The sequence below is a fragment of the Pituophis catenifer genome, unplaced genomic scaffold, assembly GCF_029215685.1.
Source record: "Pituophis catenifer annectens isolate HBS135680 unplaced genomic scaffold, rPitCat1.0.hap2 SCAF_4, whole genome shotgun sequence".
NCBI classification, from domain to species: Eukaryota; Metazoa; Chordata; class Lepidosauria; order Squamata; family Colubridae; genus Pituophis; species Pituophis catenifer.
This window is the reverse complement of record NW_027256884.1, coordinates 702,599-721,235: the sequence shown is the minus strand read 5'-3', so window position 1 is coordinate 721,235 and position 18,637 is coordinate 702,599. Positions and strand designations below refer to the sequence as shown.

The 18,637-nt window shown below is 45.7% G+C and overlaps 2 protein-coding genes across 6 annotated transcripts in view; one reads left to right on the top strand and one right to left on the bottom strand.

Moving 5' to 3' along the window:
* The window catches only part of NELFA (negative elongation factor complex member A), a 20,160-nt gene extending 12,280 nt beyond the window's left edge, over positions 1 to 7,880 (bottom strand). The window contains exon 1 of the mRNA XM_070942615.1: positions 7,658 to 7,880. Coding sequence (XP_070798716.1) covers positions 7,658 to 7,867 — 210 coding nt within the window. The 5' untranslated portion in view covers positions 7,868 to 7,880. The remainder of the gene's footprint in view (positions 1 to 7,657) is intronic.
* NICOL1 (NELL2 interacting cell ontogeny regulator 1) lies at positions 7,687 to 18,637 on the top strand. Of its 5 annotated transcripts, XR_011600373.1 has the most exons (5): positions 9,813 to 9,933; positions 12,339 to 12,463; positions 14,865 to 14,953; positions 17,503 to 17,704; positions 18,446 to 18,637. XR_011600373.1 is itself a non-coding variant. In XM_070943369.1 (4 exons), exons 2-4 carry the CDS (start codon positions 12,343 to 12,345, stop codon positions 17,572 to 17,574), a joined length of 282 nt encoding a protein of 93 aa, XP_070799470.1. In that variant the 5' UTR covers positions 7,687 to 7,766; positions 12,339 to 12,342; the 3' UTR covers positions 17,575 to 18,637. The 5 variants fall into 5 exon arrangements, 4 of the variants coding, with proteins under 4 accessions (XP_070799470.1, XP_070799471.1, XP_070799468.1 ...); XM_070943369.1 differs by lacking the exon at positions 9,813 to 9,933 and adding an exon at positions 7,687 to 7,766 and having other exon boundaries at positions 17,503 to 18,637; XM_070943370.1 differs by lacking the exon at positions 9,813 to 9,933 and adding an exon at positions 8,976 to 9,109 and having other exon boundaries at positions 17,503 to 18,637.

Genomic DNA, 18,637 nt, shown 5'->3' with positions numbered 1-18,637 from the left:
TGGCTGAAATACTGAAACAACAGCTTTATAACGGAGCTGCAATCTATTTTCAAAGTAACAAACATACAACACTGCATAAAATCTATGAAACTATTTTGAGTTCTCATTGTCCAGCTGCAGGACTCCAGAATCCTAACTAGATAAGCTTTTAACATTGTTGGAAACTCCATTTTGAGAACCTAAAAACTGAATCTGGGGGATTTTTCAGTAAATTATGCTCTTTATCTATCTACTGTCAAACATGATGCAAAGGCTGTGAGAAGGCATATATTTGCTTAAAGAACAGGCATTAGATTTTGCAGCTGGTAGAAACTGCCATCTGCAAGTTTCCCCATCAACAGAAAAGTATCAGATTAGATATGAAACATGTGAAAACTACCACACTGCAGTCCATCATTAGCTTCATCATAACAATTCATGAAAATAAAATTTAGCTTTTTACAGCTGGCATGTTTTGGCAGGTAACCAAGAAAATTCATCTCAGAGAGAAGTATCAACGGGACTTCATCAAACTCTTAACTCAGGCAAATCAAGGAGATGAAAGAATAGAATAATTTTTTTTATTGGCCAAGTGTGATTGGACACACAAGGAATTTGTCTTGGTGCATACGCTCTCAGTTTACATAAAAAGAAAAGATACATTCGTCAAGAATCATAAGGTACCACACTTAAGGATAGTCATAGGGTACAAATAAGCAATCAGGAAACAATACCAATATAAATCGTAAGGATACCAGCAACAAAGTTACAGTCATACAGTCATAAGTGGGAGGAGATGGGTGATGGGAAGGATGAGAAGATTCATAATAGTGCAGACTTAGTGAATAGTTTGACAGTGTTGAGGGAATTATTTGTTTAGCAGTGATGGCATGGGGGAAAACCTGTCCTTGTGTCTAGTTGTTCTGGTGTGCAGTGCTCTATAGCGTCGTTTTGAGGGTAGAGGTTGAAACAATTTATGTCCAGGATGTGAGGGGTCTGTAGATATTTTCTCAGCCCTCTTTTTGACTCGTGCAACATACAGGTCCTCAATGGAAGGCAGGTTGGTAGCCATGGTTTTTTCTGCAGTTCAAATGATCCTCTGAAGTCTGTGTCTGTCTTGTTGGGTTGCAGAACCAAACCAGACAGTTATGGAGGTGCAGATGACAGACTCCATAATTCCTCTGTAGAACTGGATCAGCAGCTCCTTGGGCAGTTTGAGCTTCCTGAGTTGGCGCAGAAAGAAAGTGATCCAAATTCTTAGGAGATGCCCATTCCTATATAAATGCTTATTATGGTATCATTATTAGGTTTAGCTACTTGCCAAATGTCATTTTTATTCCCTTATTTCGTTCTGGTGTTGATTTTTCCCCAATTCATATGGATAAATACATATTCAGCATCTATCCTTTCAAACAAGTTTTAAGTCTTTAGCTGTCTTCCTCTTCTTCTTTTGTCCCTTGGAAGTTATTGTTTGGAGAGCGCCACAGGTGATCTACCATGGTAATCAAAACTATCTTTTTTTTAAAAAAAACTGAGGATGAACAACTGTTGAGACACAAATTAAAAAGCTGTTTTTCCCAAAACAACCGAAGGTGAAACAGTTTACATGTTTTCTCCACTTTGGTTACAAATGCAGATGACAATAATGTCACAACACAAAAAAGGAAAACGTAAACAAGGTCCAGTTGAGAATAGAGAGTTCATGAATTCTAAAATATTTTACATATTCGGCAATCCCACAATACAATATTTCAATTTCTGCTCTTAGAGCAGTCCAACTGTCTTTCACAATGAATAATTTGAAAAGGAAGGTGTTCTTATTTACTGTACAGCATGGCATAATCAGTAAGTTTATATAATTGTAATGTAATGGATAATTATTTTCCAATTTGCAGTTGCAGTTAAGATTATTCAATTATTTCTCTCCCATTTCCCAAAATTTGCAGAAAAAAAATACGTTGCTCCTGAATTTTGAATGTCTCTGGAGGTTCTCAACCGTCCAGGTCCTGGTTGTCCCAAAGGTGCTTTTCCAAAAGACAGCTGGGCTTTCTTCTGTTTTTTTTTCCCCTTTGAAAACATTTCACTACTCATCCAGGAACCTTCCTCAGTTCTTCAGTCCTCTTCACTGAGAACTGAAGAAGCTTTTCAGATAAGAAGCAAGTTGTTTTCAAAGGGGGAAAAAAAACAAGAAAGCCTTTCAAGGTCACCTTTGGGACCTCTGGATTTTAGTTACTCTATTAAGAAGCCATTCACACAATTTGACTATGTGATGAATATGCAATTTTATTTATCTGATACATAGCGCACCCCGTACTATCCATGACTCTGGGAAGCTTTCCACAGAAGACATAAAAAAACCCAAGTCACCCAAATAATACAAAACTCCTAGCAGCTGAGCATCCTGAAATGACCATCCACAAAGCCAAGAGGCCCCGGGGGGCTGCATCACGCTTCCGTGGCCTGGCAGAAACCCAAAGTTTTTAGGGCCTCACCAAAGACCGGCAGATCCAGAGCTGACCTAATCACAGATGGAATTAGGTTATTAGAATGCCCTGCAGGCAAGGCTTAAGCAGGCTGGGTGGAAATTCTGGACCTTCTATTCCAAGATATCCGGCAGGCACCACACGTGGCTTTGGAGTGGACTACAGTGAGAAGACCTCCTGAAGGAGTTCAGTTTATATTCTGATAAAATGGGAATGATATATATTAAATACTATTAGAATACATTTCACTACCCAGCTGGGTAACAGCATCAGGGAGACAGAGTGTGGGTTTTGCTCCTTGTAGCTTGCTTTGCCAGTATCGGTGGGAGTGTGGTTTTCTCCTTGTTAGTTCCTTGATTAGGATATTGTTTTTTGCTTGGTTGCTTGTCTGGTGTTAATCCCTGCTTATCTGACTGCTGGTGAGGATGTATTCTGGTTTTTATGTTCCTTATTTTGTTTTTAATTGGCTAATTTGAAGAGTATATAAATGTAATTTATATTTATATGTGCCTGTTGATGGTGATTTGTTTGAGTGGCAGGCTTCCAGAAATTCTCTGGTGTTTTTGGACTTCATTTGGTCTAGAATGCTCACCATCTCCCAGTTGAAACTTTGGTGAAATTTGCTGTGCAATTAAGACGTTTTTATCCTATCTTCTGACTGCTGCTTAGTGTACATGGATGCACTCTGCTAATCTTCTGCCTGCCTGTCCTACATAATGCTGTTATAGTCTTTGCACTTACGTTGTGGCTTTTATGTTTCTCCTTGGGTCAGTGGCTCTTTTGGTTTACTCAAGATGTTTTCGAGAACTTTAGTAGTTGGTTTGTGTATGTGTGATTCTAATAGAGTCTTTTGGTCGTTTCTGAGTTTTTTTTATTTTTATTTTTAGTTGCATATCCATTTTGTTGGAAGCTGCTGTATAGGCGTCCTTTTCCTTTTTCTGGTGTTCTGGGTTGCTGCGCCGCCTTTGAACTCGTCTGAATAATGTTCTTTCTCAACACCTGTTGAGGGAAGCTGGGGTGTTTCTTTGGCAATGGAGCACTTGGTTACTGGGAGTTTTTAAATAGGCCTACATTTCTAATTTGCTGTTGCTTCTTCTGGTGATGAAGATATTCAGGAAAGGTGGTGTGTTGTTGTTTTCTTCTTTCCTTGTGAATGTTATCCTTTGAAGATGTTGTCGTTTCATGTGTCGCCTCTATTTATTCCTTTTTTTATGATGATGATGATGATGATGATGATGATGGAGTCGCCTACATGACGGATGCATACTGTTGGGTGACATTTGTGGGAGTGCCATAGTTTCTAGACATTTCTCAACCTTGGCACTTTTAAGCAGCTCAAACGTCAACTCCTAGAATTCTTGCCAAGTTCCTCTAAGCATTTGCTACTCTTATGGAAACACCTTCATCCTTCTTGTGGTCATCTTACACTCCTGGACAACAGCCGATATACCCTGCCTTCCTAGGAGACCTCTCTTCCCCTTTTTTAATGAGCGTTCCTCTGTACTCTTGAAAACTGGCTTGCAGTCTTTCCCGATTCTTCAGCCAAGGGAGGCAAGATTTCAAGCGTAAAGTATGTAAAAAGTATACTTCAAGGGGGAACATATACGGTACCCAATCCTGTACATGTCTACCTTAGGGTTCCTACCCTTAGCAGGGCATGAGGATGGTCTGGTCCTCCTCCTGCTAAACCTTCACCCCACTCCTCTTGGCTCTTCTCTTTCCTGCTTCTGACCATGAGCTCCCACCTGCCTGGCCTCTTTCCAAAGAATGCCCTTTGACCTGGCTTGTGCACTGGATGACCAATTAATCAGCTACCTCTGTACGCCCCTCCTGCTACTCACACCTCAGCCAACATCTTCCCTCAGGAAAAGTCACACACTCCTGCTCATTCAAGCCTAACAGCCTCCCCCCAAAGTCAGGCGATCAGCTCCACGGCTCCTTCAAAAAACCTCTGTGCTTCTATTTCTGCCCTCGTTTCCCTTCCTGCTAGTTGCCTGGTCTCCTGTTCAGGACTAGTGGCTGAGATTCATCCAGGTTCTTTTAAGGGCTAATAACTAATAATAACACAACACAACAGCAGGAGCAAATTTGGGGTGGCAGAGTTATGGTCTTCCTTAAGCATGGAAGCCAACTCAGTGCACTTAGGTCTAAACGGAAGAAGTGCTTTTCTAGAAGTGGGAAGCATTTGCTGTATTTATGCCTTTAACCCTGGGTCTACATTGTAGCTGGACAGAGAGACCAAAATACGAATTAAGGAGACAGTGGGCAGGGCACCAGGACTTTGCTTCCCGCAAATCCTTCACTCACATTTTCCTGGGACTGCATGGCTATCATGAGAGCCCAGAAAAATAGTTTTTTTAAAAAAAAGATGTGTGCACTGAGTGCTCTCTCAGCCTCTTCAAAGCCCTTTTTTCCCCCTGCTTTGGATCCAAATAGCTGCCCCCTCCTCATACAAGCCTTTTTAAAGCAAAATATGCACTTTCAGTGCATTCCTGAATCAAACAGGGAGCGAAGGAGTCTCAACACTTGTAAGAGGACACTGGCTGTTTCCAAGCAACCTGCAGGTGGAGGCTGAGTTGCCTCCCCAGCGCATTGGGAGATCAGGACTGAGCTGCCTTAATTCGCCTACCTGCAAGTTTCCCATTTGGAAAGGAAAGTACTCATTAGAACTCTTTCATCTTTCCACTAATAAAAGTTACTAGTCTGAGCTCGGAAAATTTGGTTCCTTATTTCCAGGCCAGGTTTCTGCCAAAGAAGTTGGACACAAAGTGCATCTGCTGATCTACAATTCATTACGTAGGAAAGAAACAAGTAATTCTCAATATTTTTTTTTCCAAGAGTCACTTTAGAAATCTGAGCACTAGGCAAGAACTATTTATTCATCCAGGCCTTTTAACACAGTTTGATATTTATTCTACCTGCTTCTTAGTAGGGTAAAATGACTCACTAAATATTTTTAGTCTACATTTCCTCTATGGAATTCAGGATGATAAACACTGGAGGCTACAAACAGAATTCCCAGGCAAATGCTCCCTTTGCCAAGTGTCTCCAGGACATCTAGACTAGCCTCCCCTAATCTATGCATCTCTATCAAGAGCAATACTGTAGGTAACTACCCTCATTTTCCCAAATCAGCATATCATTTATCATGAAGACTGGAAAAATAGGAACTGTGATGCCAACAAATCCAAAGAGGAACATTTTTAAGGGGGCGGTTTTAATTAACCTGCCTAAGGTCCAAGGCAGGGATGGATGCTGAAACAGGAGAAAGAAATAGACAAGCTGGATTGCTAACAAATGATTTTTCTGAAATGCAAGGTAAAGGGCCGTATGACTACCCAGACATATCCACATCACTTCTGTGCCAACAATACCAAAGTTGTTTGCAAGCAGAGGTGTGCGGTATTTATCTGGCCCTCTAGCAGGAAATATACTTTGTCTTGTTCCAGGCTGAGTGAACACTGAGGAGTTGCAGCCGGTGTACTTGTGTCAGGCAAACCCAAAGACAGGTAGAAAGCTGTTTGAGCAGACTCACACATGCTTGGAAATACACAAAGAAGCAACATCACGCCTGCTTCCCAGATGCAGCTAACCAGAAATCCAGTCCAGAGTTGCAGCTAAGGGAGGCAGGTAGGAGTGCTGGAAGGCCAATGCAGCATCAGTTCAAAATAGGGCGAGGCAGAGAGGCAAGCGGGCAAGTGAGACTCCAGTAGTCAACTGGCAAAGAGTTCCACATGCTGCTCTGGGTTGCAAAACTGAGCGCCAACGAGGAGAGCAGGAGGCAAACAATGCAGGAATAGAAGGCCAACATCAGAGCATTGTTTCCAACAGAGAGTAATCTCTGGAGGCTACTCAAGTAGCCCAGCCATAGGTTAGGGGCACAGATGTCTTCGCTTCCCGAGGAATAAAGTAGGTCTCCTTTGTTTTGGTGTTTGAAGCTGCTGCCCCATTTTGGAAATGGGCATCCTGCCAGGATCTGGCCTCTCACCACCCGAGTCCTTGCAATTCTGTGGGGAGTTGATTTCCTTCCACTTCCACTTCCACCCTCGATCTCCAAAAAGTCCTTGGGCCGGCATTGCCTGTAGCTGCCTGGCACAGGGATTTCTTTTTACAGCGGTCCAAGTGACAGGGAAACACTTATTCCAGTTCGGAAGATGTTACCGGAGCTGCACCAAAATACAAGTTTTGCCAGCACCTTTTCTGAGCCCGTACATCTTTCTTTATGGGCGCCTTCTTCTCCTGGAGTGATTTCTCGGCATCGCAGTCTAACCTGGGGCGTTTCCTGGTGGTCTCCCCTCCACGGACCTTCAGGAGGAACACCAAAATCAAGGGAAACAGCCAGGCGCTGCTGTTCCTTGGATGGTTCCTGCTCCAAGTTTCCTCCACAAAGCAAATCATCCCACAAAACGAGGCACAGCACAGAAGACGTTGATCCTCACCATCCACCGGTCACACCCTTCATGAAGCCCCTGGCCCTTAAAAAGACTCTGGAGGGGCTGAGGAACAGGCTGGACTACAAATAACAACCACTACGACGGCCTTTGGATGGCCCCATCAACGCTTGGGGGGCATCCACTTTTACGCAGGTAGTCCTTGACTTACGACCACAATTGACCCCAAAATGTTTACGTTTCTAAGCAAGACTGCTATTAAGTTAACGTTGCCCCATTTTACGACCTTTCTCGCCACGGTTGTTAAGTGAATCAGTGCAGTTGATTCAGTTAGTCACAGGATTGTTAAGCAAATCCGGCTTTCTCCACTGACTTCGCTTGTCAGGTGGTGGCCAAAAGAGATGGTGTGACCCAGGGCCGCTGTGACCGTCATAAATGTGAGTCAGGCGCGAAGTGTCCCAATTTTGATGACGTGACCCCGGGGAGGGTGCTGCAACGGTCGTTAAGTGTGAAAATCGGCCGTAAGTCCCTTCTGTCAGCGCCGTTGCGACTTTGAGCAGCCAGTAAACGGGCGGTTGTAATGCGAGGGCTGCCAGTGGGATCTTGGCCTGAATCCCCACAGGGCCTCATGAGGAGCAGGAGGGTCAGGCTGGGCTGAGGCTCCCCCGCAGAGGGCGACCCCCAACCCCCCCCAGCCCTCCCCACCCCCCACCCCCACCCGAAGGGTTCGCCTGAGGAGGGGCTCCCAACGGCCGCGGCGGGGCCCCCGGAGCGCCTCCGCTCTCTCCCGCCGGGCGGCCTCACCTCGTCGACGGCTCTGCGGGGCAGGTGGAGGACGCCCAGGAGCAGCTTGAGCTTGACGGGCGAGGAGAGGCCGTGGAAGCAGACGCGGATGTTGTCGATGACCGAGGCGGTGAGCAGCGAGGCGATGCTCGGAGGCGCCCACAGCTCGTCGGCCGAGCCCAGCTTGTTGTGCAGCCACAGGCCGGTGTCGCTCTCCCGCATCGACGCCATCTTGGGGCCCAGCCGAGGCGCGCGGCGGGCATTTTATGAGGACACCTAAAAGAGGGAGGGGGGAGGGGGACGGCGAGCGAGGCCCCGGCCCTCCAGGGGAGGACGCCGTCCGTAACGCAAGATGGCGGCGCGCGCCAGGGAGGAGGGAGGGAGGGCCGGGAAATGGCCGAGTTAGGAGGAGGAGGAGGCGTGGCGCGCGCGCGCGGGGGCAGGGGGTGGGGCAAGATGGCGGGCCCTTCTTCGTCCGTTTTCTCCTCGCTCGGCCAAAACGGCTCCTGCGGGGGAGACGGACGAGCCGGGTTCGCCGAAGGGCTGAGCCGGGGGATGTGAGGCCTCGGCGGAGAACGCGGGAGGCCCGTTTATCCGCCAAAACAGCCGCCCCACCCCACCCCCGTGCGTCTCCAGCCCTCCCCAGGAAGGAAATGGCGGGAAAGAGCCCCCCCCCACCCCCCCCAAGGCCGCCTCCTCTGGGATGAAGCACCGCCATCCTCCTCCTTCTCCTTCTCATGTGGGGAAGGAGAGGTGGACGTCCCTGGGGATCCTGAAGGAGACCAGGGGAGACTCTGGACTTTTAAGACTTGGGGACTCCCAGGATTCCCCCCATACACAGCCATAAGTTTATACAGGCGGTCCTCGACTTACAACCGTTCATTTATAGTGGCCGTTCAAAGGTGCAACCACCCTGAAAGAAGTGACTGATGACCCTTTTCCACCCGGCCGTTGCAGCAGCCCCGTGGTCACGTGGTCAAAATTGGGACACTTGGCAACTGAGTCATGACGGTCGCAGCTCCCCTTTTGGGACCTCCTGACAAGCATAGTCAATGGGGAAGCTGGATTCACTTAACAACCATGTTACTAATTTACCGACTGCAGTGATTTCTTTAACAACTGTGGCAACAAATGTATCACTTAACAACAGAAATTTTGGGCTCCATCGAGGACTACCTGTACGGAGAAAGGTGTAAATTCTTTACAAAAGCTATCATGTGGTGGTCCAGTTTGAATCTGTCCCACTTCCTGACTTTCAGCCACCGGGTGATTTCGCAGAGAAAAATCCACAGAAATAATATAGTGATTAAAACAAAGAAGAAAAGATGGCACAAAGCAGACAACCAGCAAAGCTCACCCACAGAGCCCTGGTGGCGCAGTGGTTACAATGCAGCATTGCAGGGCTAACTCACTGCCAGAAGTTTGATCCGGACCGGCTCAAGGTTGACTCAGACTTCCATTCTTCCGAGGCCGGTAAAATAAGGACCCAGATTGTTGGGGGCAATAGGCTGACTTTGTAAACTGCTTTGTAAAACAGTATATACCATAAGTCTTAAGTGCTATTGCTATTGCTATCCCACAGTACCCAGAAGGGGCCCTCAATCGCCCGAGGCCTGGGTGAAGAGCCAGATTTTCAGACCTGTCCAAAATATAGCCGAGAGAGAGAGAGCCACTTTTGGGGAGCCTGGCTCCAGAGGGCAGATGCGGCTAGAGGGAAGGGATGCTTCTGGGGTCTTCTTGAGGGATGACACTCAGTCGAAGAAACCGAGAGAATGCCGAGGTTGCCGGATCAAAATAATTGGGCAGCTAATATGGGAAATAGGCAGTTCTTAACTAACCAGGCCCTATGCCAAGTAGGGCTTTATTGGTAATGACCCACACCTTGATTTGCACCAGGAAGGAAACGGCCAGCACAGCTTGTAGAGCAGAGGCATTAGGTGGGTGTACCAAGACATGCCCATTGCTGCCCGCATGCTGGATTCTGGACCAATTCAAACTTCCAGATGCAGCAAGTCCCGACGCTAATTCTGGTCCTGTATCTTATTATGTCAATACACCTACAAGAGTGAAGTATGCATGCCTGCTTGCTTGTCCTCATCTGCCTCTTCATGTTGGGAAAATCACTTTCAAAAGAGTAAAAGAATCAGAATTTGTGAATCCAAAACCCACAGTGGGAACGTTTGGGCTCATCCAGTTATTCTATAATCGAGTGGCTATTGTTTTGAAAGGATATGAAAATTTCATTGAAAAAAAAGGTGAACTGGAATTTAGTTGGAGTTTTAATGGAGTAAAAAAATGTAAGGCTATTTATCAAATCATATTACATTTTAATCAGGCCAAGAATGTCTGTCACTGAACTAATCTAATCTCAAATATTTGCTATAGATAACTCCTCGTGTCTCCCTTTCCGATTATTCCATCAGTAATAACACTCGATTTCCTTTGCATCTGAAAAAGCGATCACTCACAGAAGCCTATGCATCATGCACACGTTCATGTTTCCCTTGCCACAATATATTTTTTTTAGGCTGTACACTAAAAGACTAAGGGACGTGCTAAAAGCAGTGCCTTTTGTAACCCAACAGGGAGAGCAAGGCCATTGTTTTGTGAGTCGGGGGTTCTGCTTGGTTGCCATGGCAGATCCTTTGGGAAAGGATAAAGAGCAGCTGTGCGCCTGCTCGGAGGCAGCAGTGCACCTCTTGCGCTAGCCAGCCACGGCAGCCATTCAGAGCAGCCATCACAAAGACAAGGGAGAGAGAAAGAGAGAGCAGGTATTTCTATCTTGGCTTTATTGGAATTCCGTGAGGTACGATCTAGATCTAGCTGCAAAGGGGCTGTGTCCTCCGTTACGACCATGTGTCGTCCGCTCGCCTGGGGTGCACAGTTTGGACCCCACACAGCAGTCGCCAGAGCCTGGGTGGAGAACCGGTGATTTCTCAAGCCCTTTTCTGGGCGAGAGGCTGTTCTGAGAACCCACCTGGGCTGGGGATTAGGCAAGGCTTTGCTCTGTGGGAAGAGGAGAGCTGGGGTCACTTAAGCAAGAGGGAAAAAGCTCCTTCTGGCAGAGGGGGCACTTTTTGCTTCCGTAGTTGCTACAAGTGCAGAAATGTAGTGTCTCTGCACGTTTCTGATCCAGGCATTTTAAATGGATTTAAACAGCCATTCTGATCACCACATCGGAATACAGTGTTCACGTCTGGATAATAGGAAGGAAATGGAAAGATGGGCGTTAATAATTTTATTTTTATTTTTAAGCAGAAAATAGTTTTGCTTTTATTGGTGCTTTGGTAAACGCATCTGCTGTGGGATGGTGGGCAAAAGGTGTTTTGTTCAGGTGTCATAATTTTGACTGACTTTTGAGAGATAAAATAGTGTTCGCTCGCTCGCTCTGTGCATATTTAGGCTGAATTCTTATGTAATTTCTTTAGTTAATTGCACACAAATATCCTGACTCTCCATAGCAATGCTCCATGGTTTATTTATTTATATATTTATTGGTTCGATTTATATGCCGCCCTTCCCCGGAGACGCAGGGCGGCTTACAATGCGTTAAGCAATCGACTTCATACTTTTGTATATACCTGCTTAGTAGGGCATTCGTGCGCCCCCCCCAAGCAGTGTTCTTTTTTTTTTTTTATACAAAGTCAGTTTATTGCCCCCACAATCCGGGTCTTCATTTTACCTACCTCGAAAGGATGGAAGGCTGAGTCAACCTTGAGCCTGGTGAGATTTGAACTTGCAGTAATTGCAGGCAGCTGGTGTTACTTAACAGTGCTTTAGTGTGCTGTGCTACCAAGGCTCTTATGACTCTTCTTATGACTATGAAACCCCACAGCTACATAATCTCCCTCCCTTACAAGGATCAAGAGCAGTTGCTGAATCATACCTAAAAGCTTGCGATTAGGCAATTGATGTCACATTACCTTGAGAACATCATAAGAAGTCGCAGCATTCTGCTGAAATTCTGGGGTTAGATGGCTTGATGTATACATATACATATACATATACATATACATATACATATATATATATCATTACTCCCCTGGCATTTTTACTCTGCTCACTGTTGCAATCTATTCTAAAGTTGTAGAACCAAATGACGGGTGGACATAAATGCCGATGTTAACTGGAAATACTTTGCAGCAGAGGTTCTGCCTTCTGCCCCATCTCTTTTGGGCCAGGAACCAGCTTTGGGGTTGAGATGTGGTTTAGGTGTGTGCAGGCACAGTGGCCATCTTGACTTTTTTTTACCATACCACTGTGGATGTTCCTGGGACACTGCTGCTCTTAGGACCTGAAGCGTTACAATTTGAAATTATCCCTTCCCTTGACAGTGATACTCATATATACATGTAAAGAGAGTATAATGGAAATATTACAGTCCTAAGGAAAATACTTCACCGCTTTTCTTTTAAGAAACCTCTTGGTGTTATTACTTCTTGCTTCTCTTATTACTGCTTACTTTTATTTAATAACATTCTACTATTAATTCTGTCTTTTATTTCTACCAGTTGCACAGATTTCATGAGAAAAGGTGTAGCTAAAGATGACAATTTAATTAGTTGTGTCAGATAATAAGAAGATGGTATTGATTTTGTAGTTTTGACTCACGTGGATTGCTGAAAAAAAAATCTCATTCAGCCAAATTACAAAGATCTTCTAAAGATCTCAGTTATCCGTCACCTTTCCTCTTTTCTCCTAGGAAGATGTTCACTGATTGCACGATGAAGATGGTACTTTTGGCCCCTTTGCTTCTGATGACGGGGCTGATTTCTACGAAGGCCGCTGCGGCTGAGGAAGAATCGGGAACAGCGATTCCTGCTGAAAGTAAGTGCTGAGCTTCATCTCTCCTCTCAAGTCAACACAGCAGCAGGGACCCCCATGTGCGGTTCTGCGGGAAACCTCGGTTTGCGAAGAGAGGGTCCTTCTCAACAAGCCAACCACTGCACCCCACCTATTACACTGCGATGGGCCTCAAGGGCTTTGAACAGGCAGTTGCAGCCCCCGTGTTGTTGTTGTTTGCGCACACGCAAACCTCCCAGGTGCACCTGAAATCTTTGATCTCAAGCTGGATCACAGACTGCAGTTACCTTGCACCCAATATACATTTGTTTTGCTGCAAAAGATGAAATCTGCATTTTTCAACCCAAAATCACATGTGTCCCTCTCGGATGTGCTCATCAACACACCTACAATATTTTTAGTTGCGTTGTAAAACTGTGTTTTTGCCTCTAGTTTAGTATCATAATAGACAACATAGTATGTATGCTGCATAGACACGTTTTGGGAAAGGTGAACTGAGCATGTTCACCTACAGCCCAACAAATTCCTACAGTTAGTCCTCAACTTAAAACCACAATTGAGCCCAAAATTTATGCTGCTAAGTGAAACAGTTGTTACGAGAATTTGCCCTATTTTACAACCTTTCTTGCCACAGTTGTTAAGTTAGTAACACGGTTGTGAAGAGGATTGGGCTTCCCCCGTGACTTTGTTTGTCCAGAGGTCACAAAAGGCCATCCCATGACCCTGGGACACTGCATAAGTACATGCCAGTCGCCAAGCAGGTGACCTTGGGGATGCTGCAACGGTCTTAAATGTGAAAAACGGTCATAAGTCCCTTTTCTCAGTGGTAGTGTAACTTTGAATGGTCACTAAAGGAAGTGTTGTAAGTCGAGGACTACCTGTATTTCTTTCTTGAATTGGAGTTCGCATACGGCAAAGAAAAGCTTTGAAAACTTACTTGTACTCCAGAGTCGTGTTTCTAAACCTTTACAGTTTGAAGGAGTGTGGACTCAATTCCCGGAGTTCCCCAGCCATGTTGGCGAGGGAGTTCCAGGAATTGAAATCTGCACATTGTAAAATTGCTAATTAAATATATTCATTGAATTTTTTTCATTGCAACTTTTTAAATGTCTTGGGGAAGCCAAAGAAGAATGATCAAGCTTTTGGGCATGATTTTTCTGCTTTATTATTTTTTTTTTTAAATGAGTGCAATGGTTATGGATTGCCACCAGAGGCAGTAATTAGATTGCAAACCACTTCCAGCCCAATCTAAAAATATTTTGATTAGTATAATGCACCATCAAAGAAATATTGTACCATCTGTGAATTATTTCTGTAATTACTTCCTGACGACATGCTCAGGTGGATTGACAGGCAGTTTTATGGCATAAAAAGCAGAGTCACAAATTCAGAATCCAAATCCTCACCGAAAGATTCTCAGGAAAGCCAGTGTTGTAGAAGAAAAAATGTTGCATAAGATATTCGAGATTGTAGCAAAACATTCTTTCATTCCTGTTTAATTTCTTGCTTGATAAAATAATAAGGTTGGAACTTGTGAGCAGCTGTTCACTGAAATGCATTCAACCCTTTCCCATCAGTGATCAAGTCTTTCGTTTATCTCAGTCTCCATCTTCCCATTCTTTTTCCCAGCCATGTTAATCCGCCAAAGCTAACTTTTTTAAGATGCTCTGTTTGATAAAAATCCATGTTTATTCTGGTCTTGTCTAGGCATTGTGTAGGTTTTCTGTAGTATCTGTCTCCAAATGTCTGTAATATTTAAGTTTGCAGAAATGTGTTTACATTTTTTTATTGTGTAGCTTTGATTGTGATATTTTATAGGAACTTCTAAAACTAAAGTTCTGCCAAAGGTATTATAATACTTCTCACATATGAAGCCAAAGGCTGTTTCCAGAGTGTTTGGGAGAAAGAGCTTTCCACCACTGAATAGACAGGAAAGTTAAAGTGCATCGCATTGGTGCTCTTTCTGGCAATGTTGCCATAGCTGCTATGTGGAAGTCCCAACCAAGGGGTCTATTCTGAGCCTCTGTCCTTTTTGAGGGGTGTTTTAACTGTTTGGAGAACGAAAATGAATTTGGAACCATAACATAAAGATGGGGAATTTCTGGTCCAGGAATCAATTCACTCCGTCTGCTCTTCCCAAAGCCTTTCTTCGAATCCTCAATTCTTCTGCTCTCCAACTTCCCTGGGTGCAGAAAAAGGATTGGAAAAGTCCCTCCCTCCCTCCCTCCCTTCCTAAGGAAACTGGTCGTCTTCTTGTCACAGCAATGGCTGGAACCTCATTCAGCCGCCTTCTGATTCAGAGATTACGGGAAATGCCATCCCATGGAAAGCTGATAGGCTGACTTCCTGTGTTCACTGTGGATCCTTGCACACATTCCGCAATATTTCATGTTCTTTAAATTTTTCCTTTAAAATCCACTTCTAGGTCGTCCCTGCGTTGACTGCCATGCCTTTGAATTCATGCAGAGGGCTTTGCAGGATTTAAAGAAGACGGCGTACAATCTAGATTCACGAGTATGACATTTATTTATTATTTAATTCATTGGCCACCCATCTTGTTTCAAAGCAACTTTTGTTGCTGTTAACGCACAGATACACAAGGACTGGAAAGAGATAGCCGGCTTCCCTCGATAAGGGCTGCAGGAAATGTGATGAGTATCAGGGCTGGTAGGAGACGACAGAACCTTCCCTTCCTCTTCTCCACCAGGGAGGCTACAGGAAAAAGAGCATAGGGGGATGGAGGGGGGGGAGTGTGAATGCAAGAGTTGTTTTGCAAGGGCAGGTGATCGATTGAGCCTTTGTGAAACACACACACACACACACACACACACACACCCCTCTTTTTGCAGCTCAGGGTTGTGCAGTCAAGTTCTGAAGAGTTCATCAAGGCTCATCTTCCCAGACCTCAGGATGTTTTGCTGGCTGTTCTTAAAGAAGTAATCATAATTTCCCCTTGGTCTGATCTCCAGAGGCAGCCCTGGACCGTTTATTTGTCTTTGGCTGGGTCAGATTTAAAGTAGTTTTCTTCTCCCGACAAAGTTTGCTGACCCTCATTGGTGATGATGTGATAAGATGCACCTGCCCGGCTCCCATTGGCCACTCTAGGCTGTTACAAGCATGCTGCCTCCCCTCCGGTGGCTGGCTGTTGTGGCCTGTCAGCTACCAGCCCCTCCAGCAGCTAAATCAAGAGGAGGAGGAGGAGGAGGCGTGGGAGTCAGGGTCAGCATCAAGGCCACCTGAGAGCTCCGAGGGGGAAGAGGGAATGGAGTTGTCAGAGAGACAGAGACAGAGCCTGGGTCGTCAGCCCTCCGATGGAGAGTCAACAGCCCCCAAGTCTGGAGGTGGCTGATGAGGAAGAGGAGGAACAGCTGGGTCCAGTGCCTGATGCACGGATGCTCAGAAGGCAGAGGAGAGGAGAGCAATGAAAATCTATGGGCCGGTCCTTGGGACGGAAGCGCCACCGCTGCTAGCGAAGCCCCACCCTAGCTCTGGGGATAAAAGGCAGGGGCGGAGATGAGTAGATGTGGCAGACAACTATTCATCTCCCCTGCCAGACAGACTTGTTAGCCTGAGATGAAAGAGAAGCTTTTTGCTGGGGCTGCTGGCTCTTCTAATAAAGGAATCGTCGTTTCAACTACAGAGGGTTTGTTGTGTTTGGGGAGCTGGGTCAGAACACTGACGGTGCCCTCCTTGCACCTTTTGGCCTGGGCTAGCAGGAGGACCTGACCCTGGAAGAGGCACCTGCTCTCATACGCAACATCTGTGTGTTGCAAAACGCTGCTCCGACATCCCACGGGTGCCACAGAGTATTCGGCGGCCTTTGGAAAGAGAGCTAGGCCTGCATTTGAAGAAAGGGGGCGAAGGACGGCTGCTCTCTGAAGGGGCCAAGATTCTGTGCTGCCCAGGACCTCCGTTGCAACCAGGGAAGAGAGCCAGATTCTGAGGGCCTTATAAGTCCTGGGTTGCTTTGCACAGTGAATGGCTCTACCGCCATTTTGTCTTCTCCCATCCCAATTTGTATTTTCCACTGGACGCTCCTGAGTGCTGCTGGCTGTGACTAACCACAGCCTCACCCATTGCCATCCCCTTGCAACGGGGGTTAATTTGGGAAGTTGCTGGCCCAGGCAAGTTGGGAGGAGGTGGGCTTAGGCAGAAGGGAGCCCTCCAGAGGTTCTTGCAACCCCTGTAGAGTTCACTCTGCGTGAACTGTCACACGAGCGGTTTCTGAAGGCAGAGCTCACCCTCAGCTGCAGAAATGCAGGCTTGTCTCTGAATATAACCTGGCTGAGAGATTAGGGGGACTGAGGAGGGGTCAGCGATGAAATGGAGGGAGGTCTCCCAATGGGTCTCCTCTGCTTCATGACCATCCGCTGGGTAACTGGAAAACTGATTCGGCTCCCCTCTCCCCCTCCCCATCCTGGGCATCACAACCCCTCCCTCGGATCCCGGTTCTTCTTGCTGGCTGGGGATGCTGTGGGACTCAGACCAAGGAACTGGCCCTTAAAGCGTCCCACAGATTAGAGTCATGGGGACATTGGAAAGCTCTGCTGCTGGGGCTTGACCGTTGTTTCCTGCCAACTCAGCGTCGAGAGGGGTGCCCATGGATCCCGCTGTTCGGCTGGGACTATTTAGAAAAGCGGCACTCTCTAGAGGCCTTTCTGGATATTTTCAGATAAAACTGGAAAGCCGAACGGTCCAGGGGTTCTTCGGCTAGAAGCTGTGCTTTTATACTGCTATTCATCCCTTGGAAGGAGCAGGAGACTGAAGGCTTGGGGAAGCTTAATAGCTTTTTAGTCATCTTCCCACCCCAACAGGAAAGTAGCAATTAGTCGGTAGTTCTGCTGCATTGTTAGATAACCATAGTTAAAATAAGGACAGCCACGTTTTTGTGTAGAATGGCAAGATTTGTCTTCAACTAAGCATTAATCAATTTAAAAATCATGTTACATGCCTTTTTTAAAAAAATTTTTGCATTTGGTTTGTTTTCATTTGTAACCAGTAATGAGAAATTGACTAACACTTTGTCCCCTGCTCTCTTCCCCTCCCCCACTTCCTCCCCCCAGACAGAGACGTTGCTTTTCAAAGTGGAGAAGAGAACCTTATGTGACTGTTTAGCCGCCAATGCCCTGAACTGAGTCCTGCAGAGCCCCCCACCACACACACACCTGGGAGGATCTTCCACAGCGCTTATCAAACTGCTGTCAGGAAAGGAAATAGTGCAAGCATGTAAATCCGACTGCTTCTGAAACTAAGGGGAGAATGTTGGTATGAGATTGTCCTGCCTGAATTCAGAATGTTTTTGTCTTATGTCCACCCGACCTCACCTTGTGTCATCAGGAGTTGCAAGATAATTCCCAGAGAAAAGGAGAAAAAATGGGAGGGACAATGATGGACTTTTGCAAAGCATTAAAAGTTTTGTTTTCAGAAGCTTTCTTTTTCAATACTATATTCCCCCCAACACACAACCAAAGAAACTTAAAATTAAAATTAATTAGTGAAGACCCCAGCAGGGATTCTAGAGATCTTTTGCTGGGACTCCTCATCTCATGAGTGTTTTTAGAAGGAATTAGACATTTGTACCAAATAATGTATACAAAGCAGGCTTTGATCATATGCAAAATATGATTCTGATAGTGTCAAAAGATGTAAAATGCAACAGAATCAAATTGGAGGCTGAGTCATTAAGCAGTTTAATTATTGAAGAATATTAATTAACTGAACAGTTAACAGTGTTTCAAAAATGATCAGCCCTGCAATTGGACTTCTCCTTGACTTGAGGGAACAAGATTTCACTTAGGTGAAACTTCTAGATCAGGGCTGTCAAACTCCTGGCCCACAGGCCAGATGCGTCACACGCTGGCCACGCCCACACCCGGTTTAGCGAAGGGGGGGGGAGTCCTGATACGTCATGTGATGACGCCGTGACAACGTGAGTTGGACACCCCTGTTCTAGACGCTCGTGAACAAGGCCTGGGAAGGTTTTCATTTTTCACCTTTTCCTTACAGATCCGTGGAAATGCATCTCTAGCCAATCCTTCGTTCTTCTGCACTTGGTGCCCTGAGCAATTTGTAATTCATCTCCCAACCATTTTAGCTGAACGGTGTTCTTCCATTATCAGTGCATCCTAGACATTATCTGTGTATCATTTCTTTTCGAAGAAATGGGTTTCTGTGACTCTGTGTGTGTGTGTGTGTAAA